Source organism: Tamandua tetradactyla, chromosome 15 (genome assembly GCF_023851605.1).
Source record: "Tamandua tetradactyla isolate mTamTet1 chromosome 15, mTamTet1.pri, whole genome shotgun sequence".
Taxonomy (NCBI): domain Eukaryota; kingdom Metazoa; phylum Chordata; class Mammalia; order Pilosa; family Myrmecophagidae; genus Tamandua; species Tamandua tetradactyla.
The window spans coordinates 48,700,844-48,725,778 of NC_135341.1; the positions used below are offsets into that span (position 1 = coordinate 48,700,844).

A 24,935-nucleotide genomic window follows, 5' to 3' on the forward strand; every position below is an offset into this window, starting at 1 on the left:
ATGCCTTAGAGAGCCTCAGCAGGGCCCTGCCACAGCTGTGCACACCCAGGACCAAACATCTGGATGGCAGCTGTGAAATTGTTCCCCCACTGCTTCCCCAGTCTGCAGAATTTGTCTGGGTGTCGAGCAGCAGATACAGGTGCTTCGTCAGTTGCTACTTTCCACCCAGATGTTAACACCTTATTGTGCCCCGTGGTGCTGCAGGGAGACTAGTCAGAATATCCCTCAACCTCCGGCCCCATCACTCAGCCCGGGAATCTGCTTGGAAGGAAGCCCTGAGTTTGGGCATTGGCCTGGGGGTCCTCTCATCACCCTCCATAGGGCTCCAAGGTTCCTGCATAAAGGACTAATTTGAGAGGAGAGCAGCAGCTGGTTCTCTCTAACACCCTTGCCCCTCGCCTGTGCATTAACCATCATTCATGCAGTCTCATTCATTTGTTCAAGACCAACCATCTGGTTTAGGACCAGCTCTGCCGGTGATGACAGGCCTTGCCCCTGCTCCACGAACCACCCCACCTCCTCCAGAGTGTGTTGGCACCAGTTGTGAGAAGTGCCTCGAGTGACGATAGTTTAGGAGCCAAAAGGTGCCATTGTCCCCTCTGGGGCTGAGTGGAGCAGCCCCAATGTTTCAGTGTTTCAGTGATGGTCACTTTCACCCACATGTACTCAGACATGCTTTGGGGGATGGGAGAGGGAAGAGTGACCCTCCCAAATACCCCACCGCCTGGAGGCTCTGGGTTTACCCAGGTCCGTGCTGGTCAGTGTGCCAGTGGAGATGGTTGGGGGGCGCCATCTGGGAGCATCTTTCAGCCCCTCACCGGCGGGTCTGGCCACGCTGTCCCCGGCCCAGGGTGCGGCCTCATGCCCCATGTCCGTGTCTTCCAGCTCCCCCACAAGCAGCGTGAGGAGAACCTGTGCCCCAGAAGCAGGATGAGAAAATGGCAAACTTCCTGTTACCTCGGGGCACCAGCAGCTTCCGCAGGTTCACCCGGGAGTCCCTGGCGGCCATTGAGAAGCGCATGGCAGAGAAGCAGGCTCGCAGCTCGACCGCCTCGCAGGAGAGCCGCGAGGGGCAGCCCGAGGAGGAGGTGCCCCGGCCCCAGCTGGACCTGCAGGCCTCCAAAAAGCTGCCGGATCTCTATGGCAATCCTCCCCGAGAGCTCATCGGGGAACCCCTGGAGGACCTGGACCCCTTCTATAGCACCCAAAAGGTGACTGCCACCCACCCGCCCACCTCCCTCCACGCGGCAGACAGGGAGACAGCCTTGCCTCCATATGGGGTTCTGTGCAGGGTGGGTTCTCCTGGGCTTCAGGAGAATGAGTCATAGGCGAGCTACATTCCAATCACCTTAATTTTGGAGTTCCAAAATAAAAGGCAGGAATTATGCAGCCTAAGATGCTGCTTTGGTGCTATGAAGAAAAACGAGGGCAGCACCATTGAAATCTTACCTCCTTGTTTGGAATTTGAGAATTATCTGTGGTTAGGTTGTCACTTCTGCAGGACTTCTCCCCATCCCCTGGTGTGTGTGTGTGTGTGTGTGTCACCCCAAGTCATGCCCTGAGTTGAGTTTGGACCCCAGAACACAGCGTACGGTCCCCTCTCTGAACTCAGGGCACCATGCTCCCACCACCCCCCCCGCCTCGCCACACTCCACCCTGCTGGCAGCATGGGCAACCCAGGGTTGGCTGCGCTGGGGTGGCTCAGGCTAGGGCCCACAGCAGCAACTCCCCTGGGATCTGTGAGGTGGCAACAGGACCGGGAAGGCCAGTGGGAAATCTGAGAGGGACAGTGGGGGAGGGGCCGGGGTAGTTCTGCCATTGTCCCTCCTGAGTATTGGGGGAGGAAGTGGCTTTTGTAGGTATACTAGGGCGGGTGACTGGGGCTTCCTCCTAGCATGGACTTCTACTCAGGAGGTAAACCCCACCCTCAACCCCTGTCTCAGTCCCCTGCCCTGGCCTCTCCCCTCAAGACATTATGTTCTTCCACCCTGCACCCACCAGACCCTGGGCACACATGCTCCATCTCCCAGCCTGGCTCACCACTGTTCTGGGCCTCACTGCTGCAGGAAAGTGGATTAGTATCTGGGGTAAGGCCTGTCCCGGGGATGGGCACCGAGGATGACAGTGACTGCTCATGTGACTGCAGCTAGTGCCAGGGATGAGGAGGCACTTGAGGGGCAGATAGGATCAGAGTCCTCAGGATAGGCCAGGAGGGCGTGCCTGGGAGTGCAAGCAGATGTGAGTGGCAATGTCCATGTCACTAGCATTTGGGTGTGTGACTGTCTACAGGACCAAGAGTCTGGAGACGGATGTGATGCATGTTTGCCCCAGTGGGCCTGAGTGTGCAAAGGGAAAACCCACCATCTATACGCAGAGGCAGGAGAGATGCTCTTTAACCTGGTCCTGCTCCCAGACTTCCAGCTGAGCCACCCTTTGTTCAGGGGACTCGGGTGGGCTCAAGAACAGGGTCCATGGCACAGTTGGGATCGGGGTTGGGTTGATAGTTGGGATTAGTCAGAGTGGGTGGGCCTAGGTTACAATTGATCAGAGCTGAAAGTCAGAATTGGTGTTGGGGTCAAGACCACAGTGGGTGGCGAGTCGAGGTTACCATGAGAGGAAGGGTGGTGATGAGGCTGGGCTTAGCTGGGATCAGGCAGGAGTCAAGGCTGGTGGGCTCAGCTGGGGCTGGGGATCAGGGTTGGGCTCGGTTTTAGGGAACTATTGGCAGTTTGGCCCGGGAGGAGTCAGGGACTCTATTTGTTCTGTCCCTGTGTCCACCAGGAATGTTTGAAGAGTGACCCCAAGGTGATTCTGACCTCTAATCTTGTTTCTCCTTGCTGACTCTTGGCCACACTGGCTACAGCCCCATAGAGTGACCAAGTCCCCACAGCAGAACTTTGGGTCCTGATATATGTGGTCAGCCTGTTTTACCAGCCCAGATAGGATAGAACTTTGTCTGCCCAGCTCTGCCCTTGGAGAAGCAAGACCTATGGGGATGAAATCTGTCCTCAAGGGCCATTTTGGCCTTAATTCCCACCTAATATACATATGGCTCAGCCTCCAGCACTTGCTCTCCATCCCCAGGACCCATTGTGCTGTGTAGACAGCACCTTCTGGAAGCTGGGGGGTGGAGGGTCCCACTAGGACCACTCACAAGCCCTCCACAGGTTGTCTCCTGGGTGGTAGGGTGGGACTGACGTCTGTCCTGCACTCAAGGAGGCAGGGCCCTGGGGAAAGCTTCCCTCTGCACCTTCCTCATGGTTCTCTTGCACCCATGGTTCTCCCTGGTGACCCAGCTCTCCCGGTCGTACCCTCACTCCATCAGGCTGGTGGGAAAGCCATGTAGAGCCGGTGGGTTCAGGCAAGGAAGAAGGGTAAGGGGGAGGCCTCAGCTAGGTCTTTTTGGTCTCTGCTGTCACACAGCTAGACTAGGATCATGAAAGGCCCTTATTAAGGACTATAATTTTGAAATGAAATCCCAACCAACGTGACCGTTCCCTAAACCTAACCTCACTCAGTCCCTCGGCTCTTCCTCCTCCCCCACTCCCAGTCCCCCTGCCCCAAAGCCTCTCTCCACTAGTAGCCCGGGCCTGTCACCTCTGACCTAATCAGCTCTCTGTCCACAGACCTTTATCGTGCTCAACAAAGGCAAGACCATCTTCCGGTTCAGTGCCACCAACGCCTTGTATGTCCTCAGCCCCTTCCACCCTGTCCGGAGAGCAGCTGTGAAGATCCTGGTTCATTCATATCCTTTGCAATTAATCCCTTCTGGGTGTGCCCTCTGGACCCCACATGTGGTGCGGGCAGGGTGCTGCCCCCCACCCCAGCCCCCCTCATAGTTTTTGCTGAGGGTGGTGCTGATTCTTACAAGCAGCACAGACATCACCTAGTTGCTGATTAGAAATAGAGAACCCCAGGCACCCCCCATCCCCAGACCTGCCAAATTAGCAGTTGCATTTTAGCAGGATCTCCCAGGGGGTTCTTGAGCACATGAAAGTTTGAGAAGCCCTACTCTGCGTCTTCAGGAGAGAGGCATCCCAGAAGCAAGGCTGCCGAGGATCCCAAAGAAATGAAGCCTGTCTGTGATATTGGCTCCTAATGTCACCTCCCACTGCACCCCCTCAGCCTTCCACCTCCCACCCACTCACAGGGACCTTCAGGCAGGTCACCAGGGCTCAGCCAAAGAAAAACCATTTCCCAATAAAGAGGCCTCCCATTTATTCACACGTGGGCATCTTTTAAGGGAGGCAACACTGGCTTCTTGAATAGGTGTTGATAAAATGTTTGCAGTTTCAGAGTATCTCAAAGAACTCTGGTTAGCATTAAATTATATAAACCACAGCCTAAAAAAGCTCCAGCCTGTGGAGAAGAGGCACAGGAGTGATGCGCTATAATGAGGGACATGTACCGGTCTTGAGCTCATAGGATGCTTTGGGCCTTCCCGCTTCTCACCCACCCCCTCATATTCATATTTCACCTCTCGTTCAGGCAGCACATAGGGATGGGGGTACCGGCATCTGATGGAGCCTCTCCGGAAAGCATTGAATTCTTCTGCAAATGCCTGGGCAGCCTTCCTTTGGCTGGTGGCTGCCGGGGTGGACACACGTGTGCAATCTGCTCTGCTGTTAATTTAATCAGCGCTGCTGAGCTCAGCACTATGCTTAGTTGTGGGTCTGTTGGTCTGGCCCAACAGAGCTCGCTGTGGGTGGGGGCTTGCTTCTGAGGCAGGGCAGAAACCTCACCTGTCTGCCTCTGGACAGGGCAGGCAGCTTCTGGAAACCAGTTGAGCTTTACCCTGTGGCTTTGATGGACCCAGTACCCTGCCTGATGCTGACTGATCAGGAGCTTTTGCTGTCCAGGCAGGAATGGAGGATGCACTAGTCTGACTCCACTGTCTTCCCACCTTTGCCCCAAGGCCTGGCCCTAAACCCAGGAGTTACTTTGAAGAGCTCAGGGCCTCACTGTTAACTGTGCGCAGACACACAGGGAGGTGCGTCCATCCAACCACGCATCTGCTCTCCTCCCTCCAGTTCCCTCCTGCAAGGAGGAGTTCCTGAGACATGCGTGTGTCCAAGGAGAACCCCACAGCAGGCCATGGATGTGGCATCAGTGGGACGGCCTCTAGGGTGGGCAGCCCACCGCTCCCAGTGACATCTTACTTTGTCAGACAAGAGGGGTTCTAGATGTAATTCTGAACCATTCTGCAGCTGTTTTGGGGCTCCCTCTGGCCCTGGGCACTTTACTGAGCACCCTGGGGGTACAGAGCTCAAGAATACATTCCTTGCCCCCTTGGGAGTGACTTTTACAGCCCCCCTAAGAGGGATAAGACAGCCATACAAAGTTGTCTTCCTGCCAGTGTGGTCACAGCCTGGTGAGAAGAGCGGCTGCGAAAGCACCTTCTTGCTTGCTCTGAGCCTGTCTCCTAGCCCACTCCAAGGGCGTGGCCTCCCTGAAAGCATCTTCCGGCCCTCACCTGGGGCTTCTCATCCAGGTATCTAACCAACCAGACCTGTTTGGCAGCCACTGGCAGCCCCCAGGGATGTGGCAGCAGCCCCAGGGTTCCTGTAGGGCCCCAGGCTGGGCCGTGGGGTGGATGGGAGGCCAGCGAGGCAGGTGGGTAAGGGAGGCAGCCGGAACATAGGAGCCCCCCGCCTGGTCAGAGGGTCCATGGGGCAGTGGCTTTGATGCTGTGAGCTGCTGGTTGCTCCCAGCAGGACAGAGCCTGAGGCTCTTAGCCGGCCTGTGTTTCCCAGGGCAGCTGCCCCAGGGAAATGGCTCCCATCTCCCCTACCTGGGGATGGGAGCACATGGCTGGCCCACAACTGCACGGCTCAGTGGGATCAAGGGGCACTGGGGGAGAGGGATTTGTGGGCTTTGGGAGAGGCCCAAGAAGCCACGCTCCTCTGTAAACCCTGAGCCTTGCTGTTCCAAGTGTGGTTACCAGCAGAAGCATGAGGATCTCCGTAGAATTGTCAAATTGGGGACCCCGCCCCAGACCTACTTAACAGAACCTACAGTTTAGCAAGGTCCCCAGGGATTTCTGCACACACTGCCTTAGGGAAGTAGTTTTCAAATGTCAGCCTGAGAGGCCATGAATGTCTTACCTGGAAACTTGTTAAAAATGCAGGTTCCCACCCCATTCTGGATCCAAATCTACCATGTGAGGCCCAGGAATGTACAAGCCATCCATGCATTTCTCCCTCACTTTTTTTTCCCCCATGAGAAATAATTCATATACCATAAATTTTTAAAGGGACAGTTCAATATTTTTTAGTATATTTGCAAGGTTGTGTAATTGTCACCATTATCTAATTCCAAAACATTTTCATTATTCCAAAAGGAGAGACCCTACCCTCCTTTGCAGCCACGCTGTGTTTCTAAAGCACAGTAAAGTTTTGTGTTTTGAATCCTGAAGTTTTGCTCTGCTTACGTTCTTTTCTCTGTTAAAATCATGAAGTTCTTCCATGTACAAGGTTATGTGCCTTTGGAAGGGGCAGAAGGGGCAATGGCAAAATTTGAAAGGGGCTGGAACACAGCCCTGTTCTCAGAGAGGCGGCTGCTGAGCAGAAAGGGGACCTGCTCACGTGTAGCAGTCAAGGAGTAGGGTGCACCACGCCGCCGCGAGCATGTAATTCAGTTTGGCCTTGCTCTCTGCTCCACGCTTGCAAGGCATCCCTGGAAAGTTGCCGAAAAAGTCAATGTGGAGAGACAGATTTATTTTTTCCAATGTATTTTTGTTATAATCCTGCAGAATGTGTTCCTGCAGGGATTAAATAAAAGAAGCCAAGTGAACTCCAAACTCCACTGCAGTCACATTCAGAGAGACCTCACATTCACGCCGAGGAACAGTTTGCCTTCCTGGGTGCACAGGATCTGTTCGCAAAAGCCTCCCACGTTCCTCCACCAGACTCAAATGGGCAATCAAACCACATGGTTTGAGGTTTTTTTGCATTCTCATTTAATAGCACAGATATTTGAAATCCCCTTCCCCCCTTCCAACACATAGCTAATTCTCTTCTCTTTCGGCCTTTTTTTGTTTCCTGGGGTCTGAGAACTTAGCCCAAGTTTCAGTCATTCCCTGCAACTATGCAGGCAGTCCTTGCTGGCATTTTGATCTTGAGACTAGCGTGGTCCCTTTAAGAGGAGTGGGTGTTTGGGGACAATGACATGACAAGTCTGAAGATGTTCGACTGAGCTCAAGCCTGGAGAGCTGGCCTTTGCCTCTGCCCACACCTCAGACCAGCTCAGTCGCAGCATGAAATGACCAAGCAGTGCAAACAGGTGTGCCCTGGCCAGACGTTCAATTGACTCATCTCACTGGTACTGGCTGTGTCCTGGGCTCCATTGGAGACCTGGGGTGCTTGGGGCAGGGGCTCAGTCTAGGTAGGAAGAGATCACACACACTCACAAACACACACACATGCGCGACTGAAAAGTGGTTCAAGAGCTGTTCTTAGGGCCAGGGGAGCCAGGCAAGGGTTTTGAGCAAGTCATCTGGCAGAGATGACAGGTTGCCATGCCTCACCCTAAGCCATTGCTGTATCTGGAAAAGCCAGAAGCCAGACATGCCACCATGTCATTTCCTACATGGGACCCAGGCCCCAAGTGGTGGGACTCATCTGTCTTGGCTCTTCCTTAAGTCTTGATGATAGAATTCTCTCTCCTCTCATCTGTATCCAGCCAGGTTCTCTGGTCCAAAACAGCCAGGGTCCAGCATGGCTACACACTACGGAGAGGCCTTTTCTCCACTCTAGTGGGAGCAATGAGCAGCTTGGCCAGAGCTGGGAGTAGAGAATCTCCCCCTCCCACAGTCTACTCTGCTTCGCTGTGTCCACCTGAGCTGGCGGATTGCCAGAGGAATGTTGGCCAGCCTTCAGTGCCTGTCTAGATGTCTCCTCCAGGAAGCCTTCCTGCCCAGCCCACCCAGAGGTTTCTCATAGCATTCTCTCTTGGAGCATTTCAGGGTCATGGCTGTGGTCCGAGGCCTCCTTGTTTCCTACACAGGGCCAGGCACACATGCTCAGTTGACGTTTAGTCTTTAAAATAAATAAGTCAATTTTTCCTCCTGGTTGGCAGTTTCCTCACATGTGACTGAACCACTTACCTTGTTTGGTTTTCCAACCCCGCCCTGTGGGTGACAGAGGCCAGGCATGGGATAGTGTCCCCTTTGGCAGATGAAGGAGCTGAAGAGCCAAGGCAGGCTCTTCAGTCTGGAGGCAGGAGAGTGGACCGGGTGACCTCTGATGACATCTGAAGAGGTGGTGCAGCAGAGGGGTTCGGAGTGGAATAGGGCAATTGGGGTTCCAAGCTTTGTGTCTGTGTTAGTTTCCTGGTGCCGCTGAAACAGATTATCACAAACTTACAACACAGATTTATTATCTTACAGTTCTGAAGGTTTCTGAGTCCTAAATGATTCTCACTGGGCTAAAACCGGGGTGTCAGCAGGGCTACGTTCCTTTGTGGAGGCTCTAGAATCCATTTTCTTGCCTTTTCCAGCTTCTAGAGACTGTCTGCATTCCTTGGTTATGGCTGTCTTCCATTTTCAAGGCAAGCAATGTCCGACTGAGTCTTTCTCACGTCACGTCATTTTGACTCCAGCCCCTTGGTCCCCTCTTAACTACATAGACCCCTGGGATGACATTGAGTTCTCCTGGGTAATCCAGGGCAGGATCTCCATGTCAAGATGCTCAATCACATCAGCACATTCCCCTTTGTCATGTCAGATAGCATAGGCATGGGTTTTAGGGATGAGGACGTGTTCATCGTGCGGGGGTGGGGCAGAGTCCTCATTCCACCTGTGATAATATCCTTGAATTTAACCTCTCTTTGCCTTGGTCTCCTCTTCTATAAAATGGAGACAAAATCCCCACCTCCTGCGATTGTTAGTAGAATCGAATGAGTTCAGCCATGCTGCGAACAGAACCTGGGCCCCCTAGGAAGGGCTCAGTGAATATTGGCTCTTAGCATCACTCTTTTCATCTTTCAGAAATCGGCTGGGTTGGTTGGTGGTTTTAACAGTGGATCTCTGGGGATGGATAAAGGCTTGTTGAGGGGCATATTAACAGTCTGCCAAGTGAGGGAAGTCTTGGCACGGGGTGTGGGAATGTGTGTGTGTGTCGGTGAGAAGGGGGTGCAGAGAGTGTATTTGATCCTGCCTCTGAGAAGCTGGAAAGGGAGGTAAGCCTGGCCATGGAGACCCTCACAGGCAGACAGAGGGGCAGATACCAAGCTTAGGGAGAAATCGAGGCTTCCTGAGCCACGATATCTGAACTGAGGAGTTCTGGCAGTCCAGCCCTAGTTTGACTAAAGGGGATTCCCGGAGCCTGAGCCCCTCTCAATTCAAATGAAAACTGAAGAATTCATTATATACAGAGGGCCAGGTTTGGAATGCTGATTTCCTGAGCTGGATTCCCTAGCAGGAGAACTGGAAGGCTTCATGGGATAGATCTGCATCTGTTTTGTTAGCTTCCTTGAGGGGCCCCACCCTCCCCAGCTGGGATTGGCCCCCTGAAAGTCAGCACCCCAGGTCGATGCAGTCTCAACTCTGAGTTCATTGGCCTCCCTGCCGGGCCTAAGGCTGGGCAGGCCACGGAAAATGGAGCTTTGTAGGCAGAAAAGAGGCAGTCCCCTGGAGCTCAATTACTGCAACACCCGGGCAGCCTGTGGGAATCACCTGTTTGGCAGTAGCTGTGAGTGGGGCCGAGGCTGGGATGTGGTGCCATGAGCCTGGGGCAGCTATGGGGAGTGGGAGGCCCAAGATGATAGCACAATGCCCTGTTCCTGGCCAGACCCCAGCGGGGCTCCAGGGAGGGGGCTCAGGAGGCCCAAGGTCTGCCATGGCTCCCCTTTGAGGGTCTTGTGGAGGTGAGGAAGGGGCTGGAGGAGGTCAATCAGAGCCCTGTCCAGCCTAAAGTGCTTAGGATTGGCAGCCAGAGTCAGGGCCAGACAGGGCTTGGGATAGTTCAGTTCAAGGCCAGAGGCACACAACGATGCCCCCTGGCATCTGAACAGCTCACTTTCTGGTGGGCAGACAAGCATTATCTTTCAGCAAGCAGTCACGGGCTACAAGAGAGGGGCACTCTGTGGCTGGGGGTTGCAGAGACAATAGCAGCTCCCTGATGGACAACAGGCCAGGCTGCTTGGAGGGATCGCTCCTGCCGAATGGGTTCCGGAGGGAGGAGAAGGAATTTAGTAGATGGAGCAGAGGACAAGGTTGAAGAGTATGTGCAAAGGCAGGAGGCTCCTCTGCCTCCCCCAGGCTCACTATGTCCTGACAGATATATATGTATATGGGGCGGGGGGGGGGGGGGGGGGCTGCGGGAAGGGGGGCAGCAAACTGCTTCTTCCAAGAAGTCTTAGAATAAAAACCCAACCTGGCCTGTTCTGACAGGGGTTGGGGAGGGAACTGGGAGCTCCCTAGCTTTCCCCTCCCCACCAACAGCTTGGTTGCTGAGGAGCTGGTTTTAGATGCCTATATTATCTACCCACTGTGGATGAAGGCAGGACCCAGCCTGACCAAGGGTGGAACCTCTGAGGTCCAGGGTCAGCCCTTGCCGCCTCCAGCATGGGGAGCCCAACTAATGGTGAGGTTTGAGGTGCCTGGTCCATTGTCAAGGCATGTGGAGTGGGGCCGGGGCCTGGCTGCAAGTGTGGAGCCAGGGGTGGGGGGTCGGGGTGGACTGTGCTCACCAGCCCCGTGCGTCCCTGCGGAGCCACCCTCTCCTGGATCAGGCACTGAGGCCCCCAAGGCTTTCCTTGACCCCCGTGCGCGCTCTTCAGCATGCTCATCATGTGCACCATCCTGACAAACTGTGTGTTCATGGCACAGCACGACCCGCCGCCCTGGACCAAGTATGTCGAGTGAGTATCTTCAGGGCCGCCCCTCCCTCAGGCCCCTCCCTTCCCTTCCCGTGCCTTGCCATGGCCCCTCAGGTCACCCAGAAAAGGGCTGTGTCCAGGCCAGGGACTGATCACCTGGGGGTCCTGGACACAGACTCTTTGCCTCTTCCCATCCTGCCGAGTCCTTGCTTTGAGTTGGGCCTCAGGGGAGGAAGCTCTCTAGGTGGGCAGAGTCAGGGTTTTCTCCTCCCACCCTAAAGGAGATTGACAATGTTGGCAGATGCTCTGAAATAATAATTTGTTGAGCACATGCTACATGCCGAGGGCTGTCATAACCGCCCCCCCCCCACCATGAGCCTCATCTCCTTGAACCCTCATGGCAGCCCAGTAGGGTAGGTGCTGCTCCCTTCCCCATTTTACAGATGAGGAGACTGAGAAGTAGACATTAAGTAACTTGGCCTATGACAGGCAGATAGGAGGAGCGGCAGCAGGGAGAAGGCCCCAGGATTTGTCCCCACTCTCAACTCCACTGCCTTTGTTTCCAAGTCCTTCCTCCCACAGCCATTTGCACCATTTTAGAAACCTGCTTCTGGTCTTTTCTACCCGAGTGGCAGTACTTTACCCACAGTTTCCAAACAGACTTGCTGAGCTCTTAGAACATCTGGCACCCTATTTTCAGGAGACCAGCAGAATGTCAGGGCAGCTTCTTACCACAGCTCCACTTTCACACATGACCTGACAGGGCAGGTTCGGTGCCTGGGACCTGCATCCGAGCCTGGGAAGCAGCAAGCATGCAGCCCTCTCCCATTCTAGCCTGGAGCCGCAGTCCGTGCATCTGGCCATTTTGGATGCTCAGCCTGCCCCATCCAGAGAGAACAGTGCCCCCCTGCCAGCCATACATGTTTGAACAACAGCCCCTTTTTTCAAGCCTAAAATTGACAGCTGTTCCCACTTTCCCTGTAGGCAGCTGAGGATGGACCGTGCTCTAGTCTTTAGCTCCTGAGGGCAGACCCTCTGGCCATAAATGCTTGTGCACGTGACCCTCCAGGACTGGGGTGATGAGATAGGTGGGGGGTAGGGGGTCTTATTAAACCAAGAGAGAGAAAGGGAGAGCTCAGATGGGGCACATGGCAGGCACTTGACAAGGCTGAGCAGGCAAATGGAAGATGGATCCATTAGCCAGGTGTTCAGAACAAAGCTCCAGTGCTAACTTCACCTTCCCCATGGGGGCATTGCAGAGAGCCTGGTCTGAGGGCATCAACCTCCCTGAGAAATCCCCGGGCCTCTCCTCCCCAGGTACACCTTCACTGCCATTTACACCTTTGAGTCCCTGGTCAAGATTCTGGCCCGAGGCTTCTGCTTGCACGCTTTCACCTTCCTTCGGGACCCCTGGAACTGGCTGGACTTCAGCGTGATTGTCATGGCGTAAGTACCCTGCTCGCGGCGCCGCACTAGGCCACGCCGTGCCGCACCGGGGGGCTGTGCACCACCCAGGCCCTGGGCCACCAGCCCTCTTGCCTTCCCTGCTGCAGTCCACAGGCACTCTGCATACCTGCTCCACCCTTACTGCCATTGCAGAAGAAAGAAGGGATGGAGACCCTCAGCTCATCCTGGTGGGGAGAGACGGGTCCAAAATAGCTCAGGTGGGCCACTGTGGGCAGGTCCATGGACTCATTTGTGGCTCCACAGCAGCCCTTTGCTCAAGAGACATCATGCACATTTTAGCATCCTCTGCCCTTTCCAGCAAGAGGAACAAATATTACAACCTGAAATTCCTGGACCACGGTGAACAGTGACCTGGATTCCAAGGGGATCAAGAATGAAACTGGTAAAGAGAAGGGACCAGGCACCCCTGGCCACTCATGCCAGCTCCCCAGTATGTCTACTCTCACCACTCATAGACTCCAGGTTTGGCACATTTTAGAGCACCTGGTCACTTATATGAACCAGTGGATCCTTACACCAGCCGGAGAAGCAGGCTGGGTGGGGCTGGCTTATTTGACAGGCAAGACTGGTACCAAAGACACGCAGTGAGCCTGCCAGAAGTGAACGTGATCTCAGACCTCCTGGCCCCCAGCTTAAGGCCCTGCTCTCTTTTCCAGGAGGAGACCCTTACTGGATGTCTTAGGTAACAAATGCTGTTTTCTGGTGGGGATGACTGATCAGGGGGGCCTCCTATGAAGAGGTAGCATTCAGGGACTTGGTCATCAAACCTTGTCTGAAAGCCTGATGAGTGAGGGTTATACTTCCTGAACTAGCGCAGCCTTGGTTTGCCTGCCTGCAAAAGGTCAGTGCTGGGCTAGGTAGTATCAGGTGTTCAGTTCAGCTCTCACTTTGTAGGATTCTCAGATTCATTGAATCTGTATATTCATGACAGAGTCTTTATTTCACCCCAGCTGTGAGCAGCCCTGAGTTTGGCCATGCTGTGGGGGGAGAGAGGCAAAAGAGGGAAGCTGAACCCTGCTAAAGGGGTGCTTTCCAGCTGGATGGAGAACCTGGTGGTTAGAAAAAGCATCAGAACTTCTGTTTCTTGGTATCCTGTGTGTTAGCTCACTCCAACCCTCTTTTACAGATGTGGAAACTGAGGCCCATAGAGAGGCTACCACTTGCCCCAAATCCAGTGTAGATTTAGACTTGGCAGGAACTGAGCAAGCAAAGGAAGGAGTGGTGGGACATGAGATTGGAGAGTGGTGGGGAAGGGGACAGCTCATGCTGGCTTACTGGCTGTGGTCAGAGCCAAGTATGATGGGAGCTACTGGGGGTTAAAAGCACAGTGACATGATTGAATTTACATTTTAGAAAGGTCACTCTTGCTACTGGATGAACAGTAGACTATGGAGGGGTAGGTTGGACACAGAGAAGTCAGGAGGCTATGTATAGCCAGGAGAGAGAAGATGGTGCTGGGGACCTGACTGCAGGTAGAGAAGGTGAGACATGCTCACACTCAGATAGTTTTTGAAGGTAGAGCTGATGGGAGACCACAAGTTGGTTTTTGGCTTAAACAGCTGGGTGGACAATGTTACCATTAGTTGAAATAGAGAAGATTAGAAAGAACTGGCTGAAGAAGAAGGGGAATCAAAGGTTTGGTTTGGGTTATGTTAAGTTTGAAAGCGTCCAGAGAGTGTTGCCGAGGAAGCAGCTCGAGTTTCCAGTCTGGAGCTCAGGAAAGAGGCCCAAGGTGAACAAAGATATAAATTTAGACGCCAGTGGGCTATGGATAGTATTTACAGCCAGGAAGCTGGATGAATGAGACCACTCAGGAGTGAGTGTAGCCGAAAAAGAGAAACGGTCTGAGGACTGTGCTAGGGGGCTTTCCAGCATCTTGAGATCAGGAAGAAGAGGAAGATTGAGCGAAGAAGACTGGCAGGAGTTGGCCAGGAGACTGGAAGACCATGGGAAGGGGTGTCCCAAAAGCTGACTGAGGAACCTGATTCAACTTGAATGCCACAAGGGTGAGGTGAGATGAAGCCTGAGAATGGATCCTTCCATCATTGTTGACCTTGACTAGAGTGGTTCCAGTGGAGTGGTGGGGGCATACCCCTGGTAAGAAGGTTCAAGAGAGAGTGGCAGGAGAGGAGGTATAGCAGGCATAGACTACTGTGGAGCTTTGCTATAAAACGGAACAGGAAATAGGGTGGTAGCCAGAGGGGAATAGGGAATCAAGGGAAAACTTTTTTAAAGATGAGAGGTATCTTTAAGCTGACAGGAATGATGCATAACAGGGAAGATTTGGTGCTGCAGGAGAGTGGGGGCACAGTTTCAGAGTCAAGTCCTTGACTTGGCTTGAGGAGAATCCAATGCCCAGAAGGAGGGTTGACCTTAAGAGCAGGGAAGGCAGGATGTCTGGTGGAGATGGAGGTAGATTGATGGTGTTGATGATAAGAGAAGAAGGAATTTCTCCTCTGATTTCTTCTGTTATCTAAGTGAAGTAAGAAGCAAGGTTATCAGCTGAGAGTACAGCATGGAGAGGCATGTCTGGAATTTGAAGAGAGAGGGAGAGCTCTTTGTGTCATGCTGGGCAGTCACTCCAACTTGAGAATGAAAGAGGATTTCCAGGCTGGGCCGAGGCTCTGGGAGGCCCTATGTTGAGCGGGGAGATCAGTGCTTTATGGGCCTCACGTGCCTGGGCAGAAGATGGGACAGCATCTCCCTGAGCCGTTCCTACCCTCCTATCCCATAGCCTGAGCAGGACCTGTGTCACCACAAAGACACTCCCAGATCCCAAGGAAAGGCGTCACACTGGGCTCCTGTCTGATGGCCTGTCCTCACCTCTGCATCTCTGGGTGATGCTCTGTGTGACCTTAGCAAGTCCTCCTGCCCTGTCCTGTGGGAGAAGCCCAGTATCATTCCCCATGGGGTGCCATAGGAAACTTCCTTCAACTTAGAATCACAGAGGAGAGTGCCTTTCTCACCAAAGCCTATTTGATCTTCCCTCCATACCAGAACTGGGGGTAACATAGCCAAATGTGGCCTCAGAGGCCACCAGACAATTTCCACATTTGTACACATTCACATCCCATGGGGCTGCATAAATCCAGTGGAATGGCAGAGTATCTGCTCTTGGCTGGGCTGGCCCAGCATCTTTGATTAGCTGTGATTTCTGCCTTTGATTATGAGAACCAATTAATTACTGCCTCTGAAATGCATTCTTCTATAGTCAATACAGTTCAATAATGTGGGGCTCCTAGGATAATAAAAGCAATCTGCGGTGGCAAAAGTTTGATTCAATTAAACCTCCCCATCCTGGCCTCCATTGTACAGATAGAGAAACTGAGGCTCAGACAGACCCTGCAACTTGTCCCAAACCTTGGAATGAATAAGCAGCAAACCTGGCCCTAAAGCCAAGTTTCCTAATTCCTGACCACATGTTGGATGGGAGAGGTATTCTCAAGTGTGTCATCTCAGACCAGGTTTCAACCTGATTCCCCATCCCACCCTATTTGGAGGTTGTGGGAAAATCGGAGGGGTGCAGGAAAGCCTGCCAGGCTCAGCTTGTGACTCTCAAACTAGAGCTGTTCTTGTAGGGCCCTTACTGGCTGGGCATTACCTGCTAGTTGACACAGCCTCCCACCTTCTGGGGTTGTTATGGAAACCAGACCTGGAGGGGAAGGGAGGGAAGCCAGAAAGGAGCGGGTGGTGATCGCCACGGTAGCTAGCTGCTGGAGCTACGGGTGTTGCACTTCACTGTCTGCCTAGCAGCCCTGGGAGCCAGGAGCAGCAATATGCATTGAATGGGAGGAACAAGCAACACCAGAGAAGGCGAGGGCTCTCCCTCTGGCTGCACAGCAAGATAGGGGTGGGACAGGTAGAAGGTGAGGGACTGCCCCTGCCCATGGCTCCTGGGTCCCCAAAAAAGCTCCCCTCTTTCACAGGAGCTGATATGATGGGGTGGAATCCTCACTCACTCTGCTCTTTCTGTGTCAGAGCCCACAGTCCTACCCCCAGCTGTCTGCCTCTGCCCAGCAGCTTGGCCATAGCAGAAGGAGTAATTTGGCTTAGAAGAGGGTTTTGCCAGCCTGGAAGGGGCAAAGTGCTGCCCCACCACCCCATCCTAACCGCTGTTGAAACTAGCCCTCTGCCAAACACAGCCTCTCCTGCCTTTCCACACTCAGGGGCTCCAAGAATGTCTTGGTTGAGCAACTGGGTCCCCAACCTGGGAAGCTACTGGAAACCAGGCATTGGGTAGAATAACGGATGCATTGCTCACCCCTCTAGGAGTCCCACATGTGAGGACACCCTCCTGGGTGCACTGTGCCCTCACCCAGCCTTGTGTTCCACCTCCAAGATTCCTTCCTCACACGTCTCTCCCATCCATGATCTGATTCCACAACACACGACCATCAGCCCCACTCCTGCTCTCAGCCACTCAGTCAGCTTTGCAAGCCTGCCGGGCTGGAAGCACAGTTATAGTCCTCCCCAATTCTGTCACCAGCCCGACCTTGTCACCTTGGGATACCGGCTTCTCTAGGCACAGCACCAGCTGCCAAAGAGGCAGATGAAAAATACAGGACAAGCATGTCTCTGCTGGGGACACAGAGGGTTGAGCAGGTCTGCACTGGGACAACTAAAGGACAGGCAGAAGCTAAGTTAAAGGCACTCAGGGTCTTTACTGGAGACAGCAGGGAAGAGACAGGATCTGTAAGGAGCAGGTGGGGAGAAACAAGGACAGTTGGCTCCCTCTCTGATGTGCACTGAGAAGAGATAGCCTTGAAACAAGTATCCTGAGCAAAAGGAGCTATTGTTTTGGGGCCACACTTGGAAGACCATCAGCCAGCTCCCGAGTAACAGCAACAGGCTGGAACCCCAGCTCCCGAGTAACAGCAACATCGGCAGTATCCTGGGCTCAACTTGGCAATCCCAAAGAAGCACCATGTCTGAATGGAGAGTTCAAATTTGAGAGAAAAATGTGGGACAGTGACCTGAGGGTCTGAGTCATCAGAGACTGGAATAACTATCCAAAGCGTGGGCCAAATTAATAGGTGTAGATGGGCTAGAATAAGGGAGGTGATTTCTGCTCCTCACTAGAAAATAGGGCAGATCAGACTCTTGGACTGGAGAAAGATTTGCAAGCTGAAGTGATTGAGGGATGGAATGGAAGTCACAGCACAGAAAAGGCCAGGTGTAGCCAGAGGAGGGAGAACTCTGGGAATGTGATTGCTGATTTCCCACCACTGGACAGATATAATGGGTAAGGACGGTGCAGCATGGTCAGCACACCCCATGAAGATGAAAGGACTCTGTGAGTGGACTCAGAGGAAGTTGGTTTCAACCCAGCATCAGTTGGAGCTGGACCAGGCGGGACCCAGCTGACCCCAGGACATTGAGTCCCTTGGTACAGCCTACCAAGTCCTTTCCTGTAGCCACCATACAGCTTGAAAATGGATTCAGAAGTTCTGAGCAGAGCAGAGAAGCCTGGAAACCCAGGCTGACCAGCAGAGCGAGCCCAGCTGCACTGCTCCCACCCCTAGCACTAACTTGGCATCACAGGTCCGATGTCCTAGATCTGACATCACTCAGATACTGGGTCAGACACACTTGCTTAAACATCAGGCATCCTGAGTCCAGTGCCCTTTGTTAAACATCAGACACCTCTGGTTAAATGTCAGACACCTTGGATCCAAAACCCTTGATTAAATATCACAAGTCAGTTGCCACTGTCACACACTGTCCATCTATCTCTCAGAGAGACTTATGGTCATGTGGGCCATCCGCTGCATGTCCTCACACTCTGCTTAGGCACATCCCTCCCCCTGCCCAGACACTGACTCCTTCCTTCTGTACCTCTGGAGACCAGGGAGGCAGTGGCCATGCAAGAGCCAGGGGGGAGCTCTGCCCCATTTGACCCTGCTGATTGTCACTTAGGCCCAAGCAGGACAGACCCCAAAGAGGGCTAGTCACCTCTTGGGATCACCCCTCTGTAGAGACCCAGGGCCATCCCTGTGGGATGCTGAGGGTCCAGGGTTGAGACTGTAGGTATACTCATGGAGGAACAGCCAGCGTCACCTCATCCTGCTCCGTTCTTTTGTGTTGGCTGCTGGCTGTGAGTACTTGAAGAGCTGGGTCTCCCAGCATTCACCCTTTCCATCTTCCAGGGCTTCTGTTGGGAACTCTGTGTTTTTCCCATTGAGCATTTGGGGCCATCTCTACCACGTGACTCCAAGAACTCCCAAGCCACTCAGGAGTGGAGTGCTAGAGAGAGATTTGTGGTTGGAAGGAGTAGGTGGGCAACCCTGGGAGACCCAGCCACCTTCTGTGCTGGTGTCAGCCAGGGCTTCAGGGGCCCACAGATCTGAGCAGCCGGGCACAGCTGAATCGACGCCCTTCCTTGCCAACCAGACCACAGAAGACACACAGCAAAACTAGGACCGGAAACCTGCTTACTTCCTACACCACCTGACCTGAGCCCCCTGGAAAACAGTTTCCCACTTTGCTGTGGGGTGTCCCCAGCCTCACACCCTGCCAGTTGGTTTCATGTCACTTTCCCCAGTGGCATGGAGAATGTGGTAGAGTACTTGCTTCCTGGCACTGGTTTTTCATGGACCATCACCAGTCACCTGGGAGCTTGCTGTGTGGACGTCCTTAATAAGGCACCTATGCTGGGTTGAGGGGGCGGGTTGAGATCAGGAAGAAAATCTGTGGGAGTCCCCGGGCCACCCGCAACCCTCCCTGTGGCAGGCAGAGAAGGGAGAAGGGCTGGACGGGAGGGCAGGCTAAGGTTCTGCTTTGTGATTCCCAATAACTGTGGTTTGATTCTGCAGGTATGTATCAGAAAATATAAAACTAGGCAATTTGTCGGCTCTTCGAACTTTCAGAGTCCTGAGAGCTCTAAAAACTATTTCAGTTATCCCAGGTAAGATACCCAGGTTCACCTGTCAGATCTCAGCTACAAGTGACTCTCTCTCTGTCTCCCCCGCCACCCCCACCCCCGACCGTGTATCTCTTACTGGCGTGTTGTCACTGTCTGTCTTGTGTGTGACTTTCCCTTGTTACAGATATACAACTGAATTTGTGGACCTGGGCAATGTCTCAGCCTTACGTACCTTCCGAGTCCTCCGGGCCCTGAAAACTATATCAGTCATTTCAGGTGATAATCAGGTTAAACGCCAAGGCTGGAGGGACACGCCTGGGAGCCAAGGCAGCCCTTGGGAAGCCCCCTTCGAATGTGCCTGTCACCAGAATACCTTTCCCAGAGCTCGGGTATGGAGGCCGCTGGCAGTGGACACAGCCATCCCCCCAAAGGCTCAGAACGGGCTTCAGGCCCATTCTGAGATACCAGGTTATACAAATATAGCATGGCATCTCAAGATCTAGAAATAACATGTACAGCTCCAGACTAAATGTGACTGCTATAAGAGCTTACAATCTAGGCTCCAGTTTTCTTCTAAGTATTTTCTAAAAAAGACTCGTATGGAAAAATCCAGTCTTCCAGACACCCCAGAGGAACACAGAGCAGCCCAGGGCAGGGCCTGCATTTAAACCAAATTCTTCTCAAGAAAGTAAATTTCTTGTCCATAGTGGACTCAGCTGTTTGAATGGCCAAACGCTCACAGGTGAATTGCTTCAGGCTGAAGCGTCATCCTCCGATACGAAAACCCAAAGAACTATGTTTGAGGGAACCCACCTACACAGAGAGAGCAAAAAAAAAGAAAACCCCGGCACTGTCTCTGATGGCTGAGTGCCCAATCCTTGCCTTACACCACCTCTGATCGTCTATGGCAGCTGGAGCCTCAGGCCCGGTTTGTGAAATATTGTGTAATCTGTGGACAGGTGTCATCGGGCCTTGGCGTCTAACAGCCCTCACTGCATGGTGCGGTAGAGGTTTAGCAAACTGTGCATGGTAGTCTCAGGAAGAAATCCTCCTTGACAGATGTTGGCAATTGTACCTGGGAAATTTTCTGAACCCAGATGACTTCTCTAGAAAGCCATTCCACCTCACCCATCCAGAAAATTCTCAAAAGACCTGTGATGACGTCGCAGGTCGCATTGTGTGATGCACTTGTGCTGAAGTCAAGGGTCCCCCAGGAGGCTGTTGAAACCCTAGTATTTATTCACTCTCCCCAGATTAAAGTGAGTCCAAACTCCAGGGTGTTCTTGTTGCGAAGAACTTGCCAGGGAGGGGCAGTGTCCAGAGGCCCTTCCAGAAGCCTTTTCCGAATGGCAGCCGCACTCTACCAGACAAGGTGCTTCCTTTCCAAAGGTGGCTGAGATAGGTCACACACCACCATTCTGGGGAGGTGTCAGAGCTGAGGGAAGAATTAGATGAACCGGATGTCCATATCCACTCCCAATTTGGAAAGCAGGTGGTTCCTAGATCCTTGCCTGTATTTGACTGTGATTGCACGCAAGACAGCAGGGGCAGGGCCTCAGCTCTGAGCTGTCTTGTGGAATTCAGACTCCCCCCCCCCCCGTGGGGTTAATTACCTTGTAAAAGGAGCCTCTGCTTAGGATGTGTTCAAACCGAGTTTCAGAATACTCAACATGGCCTCTGAACCCACCATGGTATGTACAATAGCGTCCACGGGTTCCCTATCTCCCCCACAGGTGGCCCAGGCCCCTGCCATGAGCCATTAGCAAGTGGACTCTTCTGCTCCCAGCCACTGTCAGGGTAACACACCCATTGAGACAGGTGTCATGGGCCTTGGCACATCCATATATACTCGGAGGGCTCACGGTCTATCCTTCGGGACCCAGGGACAACCTCATAGCTACATACCCCTCCAGAGTGTGGATAAACATCCTGACCCCAGCAGTCAAAAAAAAGGCATGTTCTGGTCTGTCTATTTTATTTAAAAAATGCCTATAAAGGAAAACATTCCTCAGCTTCTCATTTGAAGCGTCATCCTCTGATGAGGATACCAAATGAATTATGATTGAGGAAACCCACATACACACATGGGACAAGAAAAGAAAATCCTGGCACTCTCTTTGGTGGTTGAGTGTCCAGTCCCTGCCTTATGTGCCCTCTGGGGACACAGCCAGATCCCCAACCCCATCTTGTTCGTCAGCCCCCACCCCACTGGATCTCTTCAAAGCTGTCAGCCACCCAGTGAGGGAGCACACAGACCCCGAAAATGGTCATTAGACAAATGTAATCAGCATTGTGGAAGGCTTCCTAGAGTAGGAACTGAGTCTTAAATAACCTGGGCCCACTCTGAACCTCGGTCTCCTTTTGTGAAGTGAAGTCAGAATGGAGGGTTTTCAGGGGCCCTTTCCACCCTAGCCTATTAGAACTTCAGTGGCAGAGAAAATTTACAGGACCCATCCCTCCCTGGATCTTTATAGGAAGAATCCTGACTTTATTGGACTCATTCCTGCCAGCAGTGATATCTGTCATGGATATGAGAAACATTTAAAAGGGCATGTGTGTACACACCAACTGATCTTCCCCTCATATGCTCACGACAAGGTCAGAAAGTGCATTGCTGAGCCTTGAACTGGATAATTTAGACCAAGATATTTTAGCCTAACAGTTGAGGCAGAGTCCATATCACGCATGTGAGTGGCTGCTCCCTGCCCCTAGCTTTGGTTCCTCTCTGTAAGCAGGAGTCACATGTTCTAAGGTCTTCAGGATGGGTGAGCAGAATGAGATGTATGCCCGTGGAGGGGTCCTAGAACCTCTGCCAGGGACAAGGGGTTCTGCACTACAAGAAGGCCCATGAGTAATACCACCACCACTCCATGCCCATGTCCCTGCCAAGGTCCACCCACTGCCCGGGCAGTTGCCAACGTCTGCCAGGATGATTTCCACAGAGAACGCTGGGTGCCCCTGAGCCCTGGGCAGGCAGCAGCACTGGCAGCGCAGCGGGGAAGGTTTTCTCTCCCCGCTCATGTGTTTGCCTCCGGGTCACGGGCACAGTAGCCGCGGGCACAGTAACCATGGGTGCTCTTAACTCATTAACCGGCTGGACAATGGATGGATGGAGCTTAATCTGAGATCTGGCCGCTTGGGGAGTTATGGGGGGATCGGGGTGGGGCAGGGCCCTGCTTCTGGCCCAGGAGCCCCCTGCTCCTGATGCTGTGCTCGCATTTGTCCTAGGACAGTAGCTGAAGGTCAGGCGGAATGCCTGTACACGTGCTTTTCTGTCACTTGGCTGTTGTGTGGTGCTGGCTTCCGCAGGGAGCTGGGCCATGCAACTAACTGATCACAGCTCCTCAGCTTTGAGGAATGGGGTGAATGGGGATGGGTCCCCAAGGGAAGTGGGGAAGATGCAATATAGGTCAACCCCTTCCCTGCCTCTGAACTTTCCACAAAGGTGGAGCTCAAGAACAGAGCAGGACCCTTAGACATTACTCACCATGGCCTGGCCAAACTTCCCAGCAACCAACCCTTCCCCTCCCTCTGCCCCATCTATACCCGCAAGCCCCTGGCCCATCCCTCATCCCTGAGTCCCCTTGTTTCCTGCAAACAATCGAGACTCCCTGTGCCACCCAGGAGAGCTGGCCCCAGCAGTGGGACAGAAAGACCCCTGCTAGGAATGACTGTGTCCCTCCCCAAATCAGGATCAAGGCTGATGCCCCTCCATTTTCAGGGCAACATTTTAAGGGGTGGACCAAGTTATACGTGAGGAGTAGGGGTGGGCTTTGAGTGTTTCCTCAAGAAAATAGCATTTTTCACACCCATTTCATATATTTGGCTGGGGGAGAGCAAAGAGGAGTACCAGGGAAATCAGAATGGACTCAGTAGCTGAGGAAAGGTGGGCTCTGGTCTTTTAAAAAGCCCAAGAGAAATGCCCCTCCTGCCCCCACTCCACGACCCCACCCCAGCTCAGTGCAGGGCCCCAGGGTGACCCAGCCCAGTTTCCCTCATGGCCGGCCCAGCCACAGGGGTGAAGCACGGTGCCGTGGGTGACTGTGCCCGTTCCCGCCGCCCAGGCCTGAAGACCATCGTGGGGGCCCTGATCCAGTCCGTGAAGAAGCTGGCTGACGTGATGGTCCTCACCGTCTTCTGCCTCAGCGTCTTTGCCCTCATCGGCCTGCAGCTCTTTATGGGCAACCTGAGGCACAAGTGTGTGCGCAACTTCACGGCGTACAACGGCACCAACGGCTCCGTGGAGGCCGACGGCCTCGTCTGGGACTCGCTGGACGACTACCTCAACGACCCAGGTGCACGCGCTCGCTCCCTGCCTGACTGGACACTCCTCGGCCCCGGGAGGCCTTCGTGAGGCCGCCGGGACTAGGCCGCCTCGCACGCAGGTGTCACCAGAGCTCAGGCTTCCAGGGTCCATGGACCCCCACCGGGTCCCCTGAATGCCCATCCCTGTGCTTAGGGATCCCAGACCCTGCCCTTTGGGGCTTCAAGACAGGGGACTAGAATGGAGCGGACTTAGTACCAGTCCTTGGGAGTCTCCAGGCTGGCTGGGGAGGTGATGCTTGAGGAACCGGAAGGATATGATTAGATGGGGAGGCCGACAAGGGAAGAACAGCTGCATGTTTGGAGACAGGAGGGACCTAGAGGTCGGGAATCGTGAGGAGACCTGCCTGCCTGCCGAGGTGTGTCAGCTCAGAGAAAGGGCAGATGCAGAGCTGGGTAGTAGGTGAGGCTTCAGAGACGAGGCGTCGCCTACTTGGCATGGGGACTTCCCAGGTGACTTCAGTGCTCGTCCCCAGGATGCTGGCTCCGTATACTGCACCCCCTATGAGAGGTGGGGGCAAGCTCAGTGGTTGTGCCCAGTACTGTGGGGTCCTTGTCATTATTTCACTGCACTGTGGGTTTGCACGCCCAGTCTCAAGGCTGATACCATTACCTCTCTAGACTAGAACCATCCATCTAGACCTCAGCTAGATACTGGCAGGGTGCAACATGGCCAGGTTCTGGACCACGAGGACACTGAGGGCCATCCTGAAGTGAGGGCCTCTTGCATACACTGGCAACCCACTCTGGAAAAAGAAACATGGAAACTCAGTTAGTAAACCTACTTATGGTTCAGTTGTAGCTGCATGATGGTGGTTTGGAAATTTCAGTGTGCGTCAGAGTCAGCTGGAGGGCTCAGTAGAACACCAGTTGCTGGACTCCAGCCCCAGAGTTTCTGAATCAGTAGGTGTGGGGTGGCTCTTGGGAAGCTACATTTCTAAACCACTCCCAGGTGCTGTGAAGGATGCTGGCCCAGGGAGTAGTAGTAGGTGAGGCTTGAGAACTGCTACCCGAGACAGAGGCAGGCAGGCCCATCTCTGCATCGTTCCTGACCCTGTTGGGTCAACCTCACCTCCAAACAGTGCAGCTCCTGTTCCCCCATCTGCCTTTCCATCTAATTGTATCCTTCTAGTTCTTCAGGCATTGTCACCCTGGCTAGTGGTGTGCGATGAGAACTGATGGCTGGCCACAGGAGAGGAGAGGACAGGGCTGTGTCTCATCTGGCCCAGGCCCAGCTTCCTTGTTGCCTCCCTGTCTGAAGATACCAAAGCATTGCCACGATGACTGTGGCAACCATCACTCCTACCATTTTGTACACACAAGAGTGGGTCTTAAGCTGCGCAGTAGCCTGCCAAGGCCACACTGTGACTCAGCAGCCAAGCTGGAACTCTGCCCAGACCCCTGCTCCCTGGTTCAGGACTTTTGTTGGCCCTTGTTGACCCCCTGAGTGGTTTGGAGCAGGATT

The 24,935-nt window shown here is 53.6% G+C and overlaps 1 protein-coding gene across 2 annotated transcripts in view; it reads left to right on the top strand.

Moving 5' to 3' along the window:
• The first annotated feature begins 891 nt into the window (after window positions 1-891).
• Window positions 892-24,935, top strand: part of SCN5A (sodium voltage-gated channel alpha subunit 5) — a 79,840-nt gene continuing 55,796 nt past the window's right edge. The window contains exons 1-6 of one of the 2 annotated variants that reach the window (XM_077129773.1): window positions 892-1,211; window positions 3,627-3,744; window positions 10,770-10,860; window positions 12,136-12,264; window positions 19,332-19,423; window positions 23,212-23,442. In XM_077129773.1, the coding sequence (XP_076985888.1) occupies window positions 939-1,211; window positions 3,627-3,744; window positions 10,770-10,860; window positions 12,136-12,264; window positions 19,332-19,423; window positions 23,212-23,442 (934 nt within the window). In that variant the 5' untranslated portion in view covers window positions 892-938. Of the gene's footprint in view, window positions 1,212-3,626; window positions 3,745-10,769; window positions 10,861-12,135; window positions 12,265-19,331; window positions 19,424-23,211; window positions 23,443-24,935 lie in introns of those variants that run through there. The other variant, XM_077129772.1, reaches the window with a different exon arrangement.